Genomic DNA, 12,539 nt, shown 5'->3' on the forward strand with positions numbered 1-12,539 from the left:
GTTAGTTTGGCTTCTGCCCCCAGAGCAGCATCTCAGCCTAGAGCTCTGAGTGCTCTAGGTTCAACCTGCCCTGACTGCATCTTGCTCATTCAGAGAGAGATTAATGGGAGAAGACATATGGGATTGAGGTGAAGTGAGTTAGGGACTCAGACATAACGATTCCATGACCGATGCTTAGCCTCGAGACCTGGGGCAAGGGATTCATTGCTTTGGGCTGAGTTTTCACCCAAAATGGGACAGATCTGAAGTGGTCCCAAGGCCACTCTGGAGTAAAATTACAACCGGGCATATATGTACGAAGGGCTATGTACCCTTCTCCTCTGAAAAGGACCTGGTGGGGTTCTGGGGACCTGCCTTGCGGGAAGCCAGGAACTCCATTCCACGGGCCACCTGGAAACTGTAGCAGACCAGATCTTCCATGGTCAGCGGGCTCAGCCATAGGTCCTCAGCTGCACAGAAGGAGGGGAGCTCAGGAAGCGGTTCCACAGTAGTTCATCTTCCATCTCCACTCCAGTATTAACATTTGTGTATCCACCCCTGACCAGGGCTCTCCTGGCCAGGCCCCGGAGACTCCAGACACTAGGCACCCTGTTTATACCTGTTACCTTCATGATCTCTCAGGCATCAACTTTTGCACCCGCTATTTGGCTTTGTAGCCCTCCCTGACCCTGTCTGCAAGGCACTGCTGTTTATCTTGTGATATGCAAGTTAAACTTCATTGCCTGCCTCCTGGGTGTCTGATGTGGGATTCCCCTCTGTATGCTGTGAATACCATTGGTTAATAAAGAAGGTGCTTTGGGCCTGTTGCCGGGCAGAATAGGGCAAGGTGGGAATTCCAAGCAGATAGAGAAAGAAAGAGTAGGCAGAGTCAAAGAGAAGTCATGTAGCTGCTGCAGGAGACACTCTGGACACTGGATGGAACCCTACTGTGTAGGCCACATGTGGTGATACACAGATTAATAGAAATGGGTTAAGATAAAAGAGTTGGTCAATAAGAAGCGTGAGCTAAAAGGCCAAGCAGTGTTGTAATAATATAGTTTCAGTGTGATTATTTAGGATCTGAGGTGCTGAGAAACAAACAATCAGCCTCTGCCTACAGGTGTCTTTCTCTCATGAAGCAGAGCCTTACAGTTCTCCCATTGAAAACCCTGCACGGAGTGTTGCAGGCTAAGTTATCCCTGGGAGCCAATTTCGAGGCTTTAACTGGGCCAGACAGACACAGGCAAGAGGAAACCAGGTTCTTACCTTCTTGGACAAGGGGGGCCCTCCGTGCTCCTCCCTTGCCCATCAGGAGCCGCGTGAGCAGGGCCCTGTCGCTGCTTCCAGGTCTCCTCCTATCAGCCTTGGCGCCTTCTACCATCGCGCGGAAGCGCCTGCGTTGTTCGGGAGACTTCTCCTGCCAAAGCGAAGTGTAAAGCTAGTCTGCTTCTCATCTTGGACTTCCATCCGCCTCCTACCATGGTGTTAACTGCGCTCCGGCAACAGGCTGGTGTGCCTACTTACCGCATAGGGGCTAAACGCATCCCGTTTGGCACGCAAGAAGTTGGAGAGGTTGCCGTACTTGCAAAATTCCACGATCACCATTAGAGGGCCTATGACACGGCGGAGGAGAAGCCAGGCACTTGGTGATGCCCGCAGAGCAGCGGCACTGCCCCTCTGCGGACTATCCTTGCTGTACCCTGGACCCACATGGCTCCTCCCACCTGTAGTGAGAGTGCCAGCGCCCACTGCCCGGTCCTTTCCCCAGGGCATCTCATTTCCATACCATTCGGCTTGGTGCACGCCCCCAGGAGGTTGACCACATTGAGGTGGTTACCGATGTGAATTAGGATTTTGAGCTCTGACATCAGGGCACGGTGCTCGCTGGCAGTAGCGCCATCTGGGGGAGACAAAGAGGGGCGTGGCACGATGCCAAACCTGCCCTGGGACTTTTCCCAATTTGCACAGCCCTGAGACACTGCCTTAGCAAAAGCATGCTCAGTGCTGGTGCTGGGAGTGCGGGCTGCGCTAGGGCCCTGGTAGGTGCTGCTGACCCTAGAGAGACAGAGGGTTCAGGCAGAGGCTTGTATCTGATTCCTTTTGGCTTTCTATGGAATGGTGGCTGGGATTGTAGCTCTGTTTTCCTTCTTGCCCTTGCATCGCCGTCCCACCCGGAGTTCCTGACCCTCTCACCCCCGGCTGCACAGTCCCTTCTCCCCACGAGCCCCGCACCTTTCAGCATCTTCACGGCCACGGTGTCACAGCTGCTGCCTTTATTGATGCCGAAAGCTGAGGCTTCTACCACCTTCCCGAAAGCCCCGTGGCCTAGGACTCTCCCTGTGGAGGCAGGGGGCCAGCTCCAGGTGAGCTGTATAGGGGCCTGGGGCAGGGTGAGGATGGAGAAGGATGGACAGCAGGGGTGACCTGTCCCAAGAGCTTGGGGCAGAAGGAAAATGGAAGCCTCTCTGCCAAACAGGAAGGGAGTAGGGAGTGGAGTCTTAGAGAGGGAAAGCTGGAGAACAGAGGAGAGACAGACAGGAAGGCCCCAGTATCCTCTCCAGGCAGGTGGGACAGGTCCACCCTACTCAGAGCAGCAGGAAATGACCTCGAGGGCCTGGGAACTGGGAGCCCTGGCTGTGGTTCTGGGGAGTCAGGCTCAGCTGAAACTGGTCAGGCCAGGTGGGAACCAGGCGGACCATCCTGGCACAAGTTCTAAGAATGGGAGGATTTCTGTCACTTCAGCCTGCTTGACCCTGTGGCAGCTGAAGCTGTCTCTGCCAGGCGGTGCATGCTGGGTAGGACAAGCTGGGTGCTGGCCTCACCGAGGTGTAACCTTTCCCTGGGGAACTCCCACTGGCTGGCGTCATAGGACAGGTATTCACACTGCTCCTCCAAAGGCACCTCCCCGGGGTCCATGATGATAGACAGGTAGCCCGTCTTGATGTCTGCGTGGGCAGGCTGGGGGTGGGGGTGGAGACAGCTCATTGATTTGGACATACCACTGTGGCTTGGATATATTTTGCCTAGGGCAAATGGCCCTTGCTTCCGAGTTCTCAATCAAGGAGGGGGCAGGTCAACAGGCAACCTCTGCCGGGTTTGGAACCCCGCATGGAAGGGTGGGGAAGATTCCCAGGGCAGGACATTGACAGGTGAACCAGAATGGGACTCTTAAGGGCTTGCTGGGATGAGAATGGAATGGGGAAACGGGATGCCCCGTTAGGTGATGGAGAGAACGTTGGCGGAGGGAGACCCTCACCCTTTTCATATTACAGAAGATGAGGAGGAGGAGGACCCAGAAGAAGACAGCGATGACGCCAGTGCCAATGAGTATCACAATCTCCATGCTGCCTTTATCTTCGGAGCCTGGGTGGATAGATAGTGGCTGGCTGAGAGGGAGAATGTACCCAGCAGAAAGTGGCCCTCGTGCTTGGGTACCACTTCATTAAGTAGCCACTGGAGAGCGCCTGCTGGGTATGTGAGGTGATATGAACAGAACCAGGCAGGGACGCACCTTCCACTGCCACACTGGCAGAGGAGTTTACGCAGCCCTTAGCATTGCACACACTGCACAGATAACGACCCGCATCCTCCTCGCGCACGCGCTGGATGCTCAGCCTCTGATTCGAATCTGCCAGGTCGATTCCTGCAAGCGATAGGATGAAGGTTTCAGCTCAGGTGGGGACACTGGCTTGCAGACTTCCGGACGCTGTCCGTCATCCCGGGCCACTTTCCCTACCAGACTCTTTCTCCAGGAGCCTCTCATCTTTGTACCACACAATACTGGGCACATGCGCTCCGGCCACCGGGCATCGCATCTCCAGCGAGTCGCTCACGTTCACCAGGAGGTCGGTCAAGTTCTGAGTGAGCCGAGGAGCTTCCAGGGCTGGGACAGAGAGGAGAGGGAACTAAATGAAGGCGCAGAAACCAAGAAGGTAGCTCGGTTGTAATGCGGGGCTGGACATGACACTGAGGGACTGAGCATACAAAGGACTGAGTACTTCTACGTCTAGTTTGGGCTGCAGGGGTGCTCCTGAAGCCCCAGGCTTGTGATTCAAAGGGCTGTGCTAGACGAGGTCGCATAGATAGAATCTGCAAAGGCTGCGAAACGTGGCCCCGCCCTCTCTTGCTTGCCGCGCCCATCTCACCCTGCACGGACAGGTACTTCTTGTGGCAGTGCTTGTCTTGGCTGCGCCTATCCTGCACCTCACACACGTAGTCACCCTCGTGCTCGGGCGCCACTCGGGGGATATTCAAGCTGAGGGTGGCGTGGCGGGCTCCGGGCTCCGCCTCCTCTAGGTTGGCCGCTAGGGGCGTGGCATACAGGTGCACATTTTTGCAGTCGAGCAGTAGGGGGTTCCCTTGAGCATCGTGTAGCGTGGAGAGGTTGAGCCGGTACCAGCGCAGATGCTCGTAAGTGTAGTTGTCCGCCCGGCAGCTGAGGCGCACCGACTGGCCTTCTAAGGGGTCCTCGGAAGGCTCTGATTCGATACTGAAGCCGTCCGGGATGGCTGGGGAGGAAGGAGGAACCCGAGAGATACCGTCTCCGTGTTTGTTCACCTCACCAGCCGTAGGGTGGGGTCTCCCTCTTCACCTTGCGACGCGATCAGTTCTCAATCACGGGTGTACATAATGTGTATCCAGGTTTTCATACTGTCTAGAACCCACTTCCTTTCCTTTTTCTTTCCCTCCCTGAACAAAGGACCCACCAACTTTTGAAAGTCAGCCCCACCCCTTGGGGTTAGGCTCTTCCTGCACTCCTACCTTTTAGACTCTCTTAGCTTTGCGCCAAGCAGGGAGCTGTCCACACACTCCCAGGAGGGCAAGGTCCTTAAACTCTTATCACCAGACCCAGCGGACCCCCCTCCTCTTTTGCAACTGACCACCCTCTGACCCTGGCTTGTCCTTGGAATGATTTCATTAGCTTTTGCCAGCGCCATTCTCTCGATCACCATCTGCCTTTTCAGGTGACTTCATCCATACCCCTGAACCCAGCAAGTGTCACCGCCTGTGACCCCTTTCTTTCTAGAGGTCACTAACTCATTTGAAAATCTGAATAAATGATGGGAATTTCTCCCCAGGCCAAAATGCACACAGGAATCACAGGACTCTAAAGTGAGAAAGGGTGGGACTTCTCTGCTGGGGGTACCATCCCATTCCACGGGACCAGCACCCAGTCTATAGGCCGAGCATCCTTAACTTTATCCCCTACTCTGTGTCATGGTGGTAGTGGTGGTAGTCCCACGGCTGGGTGCTCCTATGGTCACCAGAAACCCAGCAAGCCCATTCCCAGCACCCAGGAGTGCTTAGATGAAGTGGTACCGCTTGGGGACAGTCTGGTTACTCACTGGTCACATAGAAGTAGATGAGACGCTCATCCTGGCCCACTTTGTTGAAGACCACACACTTGTACATGGCTGACACATTGGCGTCCTGGATCACCAGCTTGCTCACCGTCTACCCAGAACAGAGGCAGAAGGCTCCATTGCCTACCTAGACCCTCCTCCTCATCACAGAGGCTATTGTGCTCACTAGAAATGGGGGAATAGGTTTGGCCAAAGTCTAGAGACAGCCTAGACGATAAGAAAACGTCCTTTGTCAGTAGGGAGGTGTCACCTCAAAACACCAAGAGACAGTGTGTGGACAACTGGCTGGACCAGAGGGATTTATCTGTGCCATGTCTCAGACCGTGGCTATGTTGAGGGGGTCACAAGTCATTTTGGCAACTGGGCCTCTCTAAGAAAGGGTTAAAATCCAGACAGTAATGAGTCACATCAGGGCCAGTTTCTTCTAAGTTATGGCCTAAGGTCAGGAGCTGGTCACTGTGCAAGGTCTTTGTGATCTGTCCACGTTAGTACAAAGGCATATAACACTTCTTCAAGGTCCAGGGTAGGAGAGGAGGTGTGTATACGTGTAGGGAGGTATCCCAGGATTCTAGAAAAATTCTGCCCTCAGGGACTGGGAAGTTTGAAAAGTAGGGGAAGAGAGAGGGCCAAAGGCCCGGCCTACCATCCAAAGACCCCCACCCCCACCCCAAGCCGGGCACTTCCTGGCCAGGCCTGGAACAGGAAGAGGCTCTGGAGGTGTGTAGGAAAACAGGAAGTGACTGTAGGAAGTGGGTGCCTTTGTTCAGTCCACCTCCCCCTCCTGGTCAGCCGCTCACCAGCCTGCTATGGAGACCTAGTCAGCCCCCAGCCCCATCCCCTTCCAGACTTGGGACTTGTGGGCAGCTGGGTTCTCCTCCTGGATCTCAGTTTCCTTGTCTGGGAAGGCCTGGCTCACAGGCAGGCAGGGAAGCTGGGGCCCAGAGAGTGCAGAAAAGTCACCTGGCTGGCAGCTGCAGCTCCCAGAGCTCTGCAAGCCAGGTGGACACTGAGCACAAGCAGGAGGGAGCTCGCCCAGCCTCCCTCCTCTTTGTCTACCCTCACTGCCCCAACTCGCCTGCACCTGGGACTTTTCTCGCCCTGTGATCCGTACCTTATTTTTCCCCTCCACAAACTCGGTCCAGGTGTCCAGGCTCTCGATGGGGTTCACGGCATCCTGAGTCGTCACCTCCCTCCAGTCTCGGCACTGAGGCATGCGATCCCGCTGCTGCCGTCTCCGACTGCCGTGGGCCAAGAGGGACAAGGGCAGATGAGGGCTAAGGACAGGGAAGACCTAAGCTGGGGGGTTGGGTGGGCCACACCTTTGTCATCCTCAGACATTGGCTCGCAGCACAGTGGGTAAGAGACAGCCCTAAGGCTGGGAACAAGGGCAATGAGGGGTTGGAACACGGCTGCCGTCCTGCAATACTTCCTCCACACAGACACCGCTCTGCTCTACTTCTGCTCTGTGCTTTCCTTCAGGCCTTGCATGTGCTCACCCAGCTTCCAGGAGGAGCACAAGTCACCACTCAGTCCCACAAACCCCACCCCAGCTGCCTCCCCTTCTCTCTCCCCCCTAGGCATGCCCAGGGCTTCATCCTGAGATAAGGCAAGTGGGGCAAGAGGACATCTTGTCTGCCTTTATCTGTAGAGTAAGGAGGGAGCATCCCAGGACTCTGTCATTTGACACAGGGCCTGATAGTGGATCACCAGAAGGGGCAAGGTTGGAGGTACCAGGTAAGCTGCAGGCTGCGTGGTTCACAAGAGTCCCCCAAGAGCCTTGCATCTGTCACTTCTCCTGAGCTTCCCCACTGACTGCTCAGGAGCCACAGCCTCTGGGCCAGCAGGTGGAGCTAGACTCCTTTCCTGGCTTCTGTTCAGTCCCTAGCATGTGACCACAGAATCTTTTACTAAATGGCAAGCCTGACTTGTCATTCTGCTGAATGCCCTTCACTGGCTCCCAGACAACTTCAAAGTTCCTGCTCACATGGCACCCGCCTCCTCTCCTGTTCCTTATGTCTAATTTGTCTCTGCCCAGAATGTCCTTCTAGGTTCCCCTGTCTATTTTGTTTTCTGTTATTCTGACTTTGAGCTCACTATGTGGCCAAGGATGACCTTCAATTTCTGATCCTCTTGCCTCTACCTCCCACGTGTTGGGGTAAGCGACCACACCCACCCAGCTTCTCCTGTCCTTCTGACATGGAGCTGGGTGTAGGGAGCATGGCTCAGCATTTGGGCAGGCTCTGTGGTTTACAGCTTTGACCTTGGGAATTTTGTCTCCCTTCTCTGGTCCTGTTTCCTTACCTATAAAGGATGAGCTAAGATTTTGTGTGTAGTAGAAGAGATTAGGGAGAATAGGGTGTGGTGGTGGGGACATACTCACAGGCTGCGCTGGGCAAATGTCTTGCAGGGTGTCCAGGGCCTCCAGTGCCACCGGACACTGAGAGGTTGGGGTACCCCATAGGCGGTGCAGGTGAGGGTCTGGCGGCTATGGCGGGAGTAGATGCTGGGTGAGGAGGCTTCTTTTTCATGGATGTGGGGAGGCACTGGGGACATAGGCAAATAGACAGTCAGCTGGCTCCCATCACCACCCCACACATCCTGGGACTCATCCCTTCTCCCATCCTTCCAGCCTATACCATTCACCACCAGCTCCAGGCTGATGTTTTGCCTCAGACCAGCTGCAGAGTTCCACAGGGTGAGAGTGTAGATGCCAGCACTGGCCTCGGTCACCTCTTTGAGCACTAAAGCATGCGGATTGTGGCGTCCGGTCACTGCTTTTCTGTCCTTGTACCTGGCAGAGGAAGGGAAGTCAGAAGCTCTGTAGGACCCATGCCAGCTCTGTACAGGCATTTGCAAGCCTTCCAATGAAAGTGGTTCTCGGTTTCCTGTTGGTCACCAAAATCTTTAATGATCAAGGTAAAACACCTGAGCACATCAACAAAAACAAATTTTGTCTAAGGATGCCATACTGAATTCTATAGTTTGTATGCTAATTAAAAATAAATAAACCAAGACAAAATAAAACAAAAAAATACCTAAAGTTCAAGTCTCTTCTGTAAAGTAGCTTAGAATGTGCACAAAAGTTATAGACAGCCCTCTGTATATTGTAAATCATCTTGAGATAACATCTGGTACTCAAGATACTGTGTTGCATAAAAGGTTGTGATATTCACATGCTCAAGGACTGTGGCAAAAAACAAAAGGTCCATATACTTGGTACAGACACACCTAAAAAGATATTTTCCACCCAAGGTTTATTGGCTCTGTGGCTGCAGAATACACACATAGGAAGGGCCCACTGCTAGAAGTGGGAAGAGAAGGTCACGTGGCCTGTCTTGATAGGTCAGGCTAGAGCAAGAGGCCTCTCCTGAACCAGACCAAGGAGGGCAGCAGGAGTATGGGGTGAGCAGGAGTCCCTGGTCTCAGGAGAGGCAGACAAAAGCTTTGAATAGGCCGAATCAATCCACTGTCATTACTTATGTGGTCATCTCGGCAATGCCACTGACCTTCAGGACCATCGTGAGATCTGCAGTGGCACTTCCGGACTCCCCCCTAAATCCTGACATTCCCCCAGCCCTCAGCAACCAGTTCTGCTTAGGGCAGCTACTCTCTCTTCGTCCTGTCTGTGAGCTTGACGTAGGGATGAAGAAGGCAGCGTGCCAGTTCCTCCTCCACACCTGCTGACCTTCAGCATCAGAAACTGACTACAATGCCCTCGGTGGGCCCCTCTTCTTTCTCACAGTGCGTATTGAGGAGCGAAGGGACAGTGACAGCAGAGCACAGGGAGTGGCAATTGCCTGGTTCCCTGATACCTGCCTCTGGGGGCTTCTGTGGGTTCTCCACACACATAGCCTTCACAGGGCTTTTGACTCGGTGTTATACTAGCTTGGATACTCTTTCTGTAGATGACAATTTGTATGACTCTCTCCTTTCACTGGGGTCAGGGTACTCTTTTTTCAACGATGGTTGTCATCTGATCCTGCCTACCCTGTTCTCCTTCCTTCCTTCCTTCCTTCCTTCCTTCCTTCCTTCCCTCCCTCCCTCCCTCCCTCCCTCCCTCCCTCCCTCCCTCCCTCTCTCTATCTCCCCTCCCTTCCTTTATCCCTCCCTCCCTTCTTTTTCTCCTCTGGATCAAACCCAGGACCTCCACACCCTATGCCAGTGTTCTGCCACTTAGTTACACTCCTGCCAGGCACACCGAACTTTCTATAAGTATCCACTGGTCGCCTCTCCTCTCCCTTAGCTGTGAGCTTCAGTGAGGACAGTGACAGCCCCTGGCTGTATCCTGTTTACACAATGCCCCACCAGGCATGTGTGGTCACTCTAGACCTCTGCTGTATGTGCAAGCAAATGCCTCACAAGCTGGACTGTTTCTGCAGCCTGAGTCCTGGACTTGGAGCTAGTTCTCCCAGGCCCTTCCCCTCCGGATAGGCTAAGCCATGACTCTACAGCTCTGAAATGACACATCTCTTGGGTAAAGACCTAAGATAGGACAGGTTTAGCGATCCTGCTCTCAACGGTTGATAGCAGCCAGGGCTTAGAGAGGCAGATGACTTGCCTAGGATCACTGAGCAGGGCAGGCAGGACAGAGGCAGAATTGAGGCCATGCTCTCTGCTGGGCTGTGCTGCAGAAGGCTTCTGGAACCCCAGGCTTTTTAGTTTCTCAGGTACGTGACCCTTGGAAGATCCCTTAACTGTCCCAAGCCTTGGTGTCTTCACTTAGAAACTGGAGCATTATTCTTGCAGGAATCTTGAAGGCTCACTGTGCCAGGACCTTACTGAGCACACTGGGCCAAAGACCCAGCTTGTGTGTCTGTCTACTAGACCAGCCACCAGTCACTGACTTAGAGAACTTCTACCATCGTGCCATGCGAGTGGTGGTCACCTGTGGGGCTGTGATGAATGCAAGTGCCCTGGGACAGCTGCACACTTCTGAGAGGAAGATGTTGGGTAAGTGGGGATAGAAAGGTCAGAGAAGGTAAGTTCATTCCTGTGGAAGGCTATGCTCAGCGTAGGCTCAGTCCTCCTGGCCTTGAGGGTCAGGGGCCTCTAGGACTCTAAAAGTTACATTTACGTAAGAGATGCTCCTAGCTTCATCGTGCCTTCAGGACCTTCCCTCAAGGCACTGGTACTATGTTATGTGGAACTATATGACTCAAAGCTAGGACCTTAAATGGAGGATTCAGGGTCACAAGATTTGTGACTGGGACATCCTGAGCCTTCCCAGAAGCCAATTTCCAGGCTATGGCCAGTGGGTCCTGGCTGAGGACCTTTGGGACCTCTGCTAGTCCTGGCACCAGAAACTTGTACCAGGTGCCAGGTGTCTCACACTTAGAAGGACAGGGCTGCTCTGTATTGACAAGAAAAGACAGAACAGAAACTCCTCCCAGGAGACCTGGGGCTCAGGTGGGGATGCTTGTCCCTCCTCTGGCCCATTTCCTTATCTACAGTGTAGACGGAGGCTGCAATAGGATCTATCATGATTGAATCAAGGCGACAGCTCAGAGTGTACCGGAGGATCAGGAAGATGCTGCACTCTCCTGGGAGCATCTAGAAGGATGTAGCCATCACTGTGTGATCCCTCTGTGCCCTGGGCACACCCTGTGGGGAAAGCCTAACTCTCGGTTCTCCTGAAGGCCTCTCACTGCCATGTGTCCCAGAGCCAGGCTCCACAACAGTTTATCAGTCTCGTGACATCTCAAATCTGTGGGTCAGAAGGTCCTCAGAGAGGAACTCTTATAGGAAGGGAGACCAGAGAACAAGCCACTACAGGGCAGACCCTGAGTTTGCGCAGTGTGGAAATCCAGCTGGCAGGGTCTTGGAGATTCTGGGGGGAGGCAGGGAGCCGGTAGATAAAACCCTGTGCTGTCCATTACACCTCGCATACCAGAACCTGGCATTTAAACATTCTGGGGTTTAGCAGCTCCAGGACTAACCTCCCTTCTAGCTGAATATATGCACTCCCTATCGGGGCTCTGTTTAGTAAGGGTTCCACCTGGGTTTCAGGGTATGGAGGCCCCAATGGGCAGGGACAGATCCCCTTCTGAGATCCAGGGCTAACGATCTGATGGGGAAGGACATTGTCCTTGTGTTAAGCCTGGCACAGTAGTAAGGGGAGGGGGCCCGGACTGTTACCATTGGAACTCCGGTGGGGGATAAGCTGCCAGCTTCACAGGCAGTTTCACCAGCTCGTCACCGGCTGTGGCTTCCAGGACAGGTCCTTTGAGCCAGTCGACACTGATGAAGGGCTTCTCTGCCAAACAGGAGGCAAGAGTGTAAACTCGGGGCTGAGCTACCATCCACCAGGCTTCCCAGCCTCCCCCTGCAGACTGGAGCTTGCCTTGCTGTCCAGCTGGTAGAAGCTGGGCAGGGCTTCCCCTCACAGCCTTTCCTTCCTTTCGGCCGGCCCCTGCTGCTCAGGTGCATCATGACCTCTGACCCACACTGCACAAGGACCCTTGTTCTCCAGGCTCAGTGATACTGGACCCATCCCATCCCATGCCGGGCACAATGACCTCAGCCTCCCAGGTCATACCGTGCACAATGACCTCTGTGCTTTCCCGGAACCGCTGAATGCCATTGTTGGCCTCACACACGTATGGACCCAGGTCGTGCTGGCTGACATTGTGGATGGTCAGGATGCTGGAGAGTTCTGTGTGAGTCTGCTGGGAACGTCGCTCAGGTACCCACTTACCCCGCTCTGCCTGCCACACCCAGGGGAAGCCCAGGATCAGCAGGCAGGCAGGGGCAGACCCAACCTAGCAAAGGCACACACCCCTGTCCAAACAGAAGTAGCTCTGGATATCTAGCCCCTGAGTTGGTCCCCATCACATTTGGGTTCCTGAGTCTATATCTCCTCTGCACAGGGGCCCAGTATGTGCCAGGTACAGGTAGCCTGGGCACAGTGAGTCCTAGAGGTGGTGCTGAGGACAGGGCAGTGGGAAGAAGGTACCTGGCAGAGTTGCTGACCTTACCTGCTTCCCTGGATAATCCCAGTCGAAGGTGACACCCGAGTTGAACTCAGCCCACACCGTACAGTTCAAAACCAGCTTCTCTCCAACCAACAGCTCCAGTGACTTCTTGGGGAACAGCTGGATGTCATATAGCTCATTGCCTGGTGACACACACAGTGTCACCTCCCACACTTCTCATAGGACAACACACACAGCGCGGAGAGCAGTGGGTGGTAAGACCATC

General features: G+C 54.2%; 1 protein-coding gene across 1 annotated transcript in view; it reads right to left on the reverse strand.

The window, feature by feature from the left end:
• The window catches only part of Flt4 (fms related receptor tyrosine kinase 4), a 45,063-nt gene that overhangs the window by 15,583 nt on the left and 16,941 nt on the right, over positions 1-12,539 (reverse strand). Inside the window, exons 6-22 of the mRNA XM_038328155.1 lie at positions 12,317-12,456; positions 11,878-12,046; positions 11,478-11,595; positions 7,979-8,133; positions 7,723-7,885; positions 6,454-6,580; positions 5,325-5,433; positions 4,125-4,487; positions 3,716-3,862; positions 3,491-3,622; positions 3,236-3,342; positions 2,802-2,937; positions 2,212-2,316; positions 1,766-1,879; positions 1,504-1,592; positions 1,246-1,396; positions 355-449 (exon numbers count right to left, since the gene is read on the reverse strand). Coding sequence (XP_038184083.1) covers positions 355-449; positions 1,246-1,396; positions 1,504-1,592; positions 1,766-1,879; positions 2,212-2,316; positions 2,802-2,937; positions 3,236-3,342; positions 3,491-3,622; positions 3,716-3,862; positions 4,125-4,487; positions 5,325-5,433; positions 6,454-6,580; positions 7,723-7,885; positions 7,979-8,133; positions 11,478-11,595; positions 11,878-12,046; positions 12,317-12,456 — 2,420 coding nt within the window. The remainder of the gene's footprint in view (positions 1-354; positions 450-1,245; positions 1,397-1,503; positions 1,593-1,765; positions 1,880-2,211; positions 2,317-2,801; positions 2,938-3,235; positions 3,343-3,490; positions 3,623-3,715; positions 3,863-4,124; positions 4,488-5,324; positions 5,434-6,453; positions 6,581-7,722; positions 7,886-7,978; positions 8,134-11,477; positions 11,596-11,877; positions 12,047-12,316; positions 12,457-12,539) is intronic.

The sequence above is a fragment of the Arvicola amphibius genome, chromosome 4, assembly GCF_903992535.2.
Source record: "Arvicola amphibius chromosome 4, mArvAmp1.2, whole genome shotgun sequence".
Lineage (NCBI taxonomy): Eukaryota > Metazoa > Chordata > Mammalia > Rodentia > Cricetidae > Arvicola > Arvicola amphibius.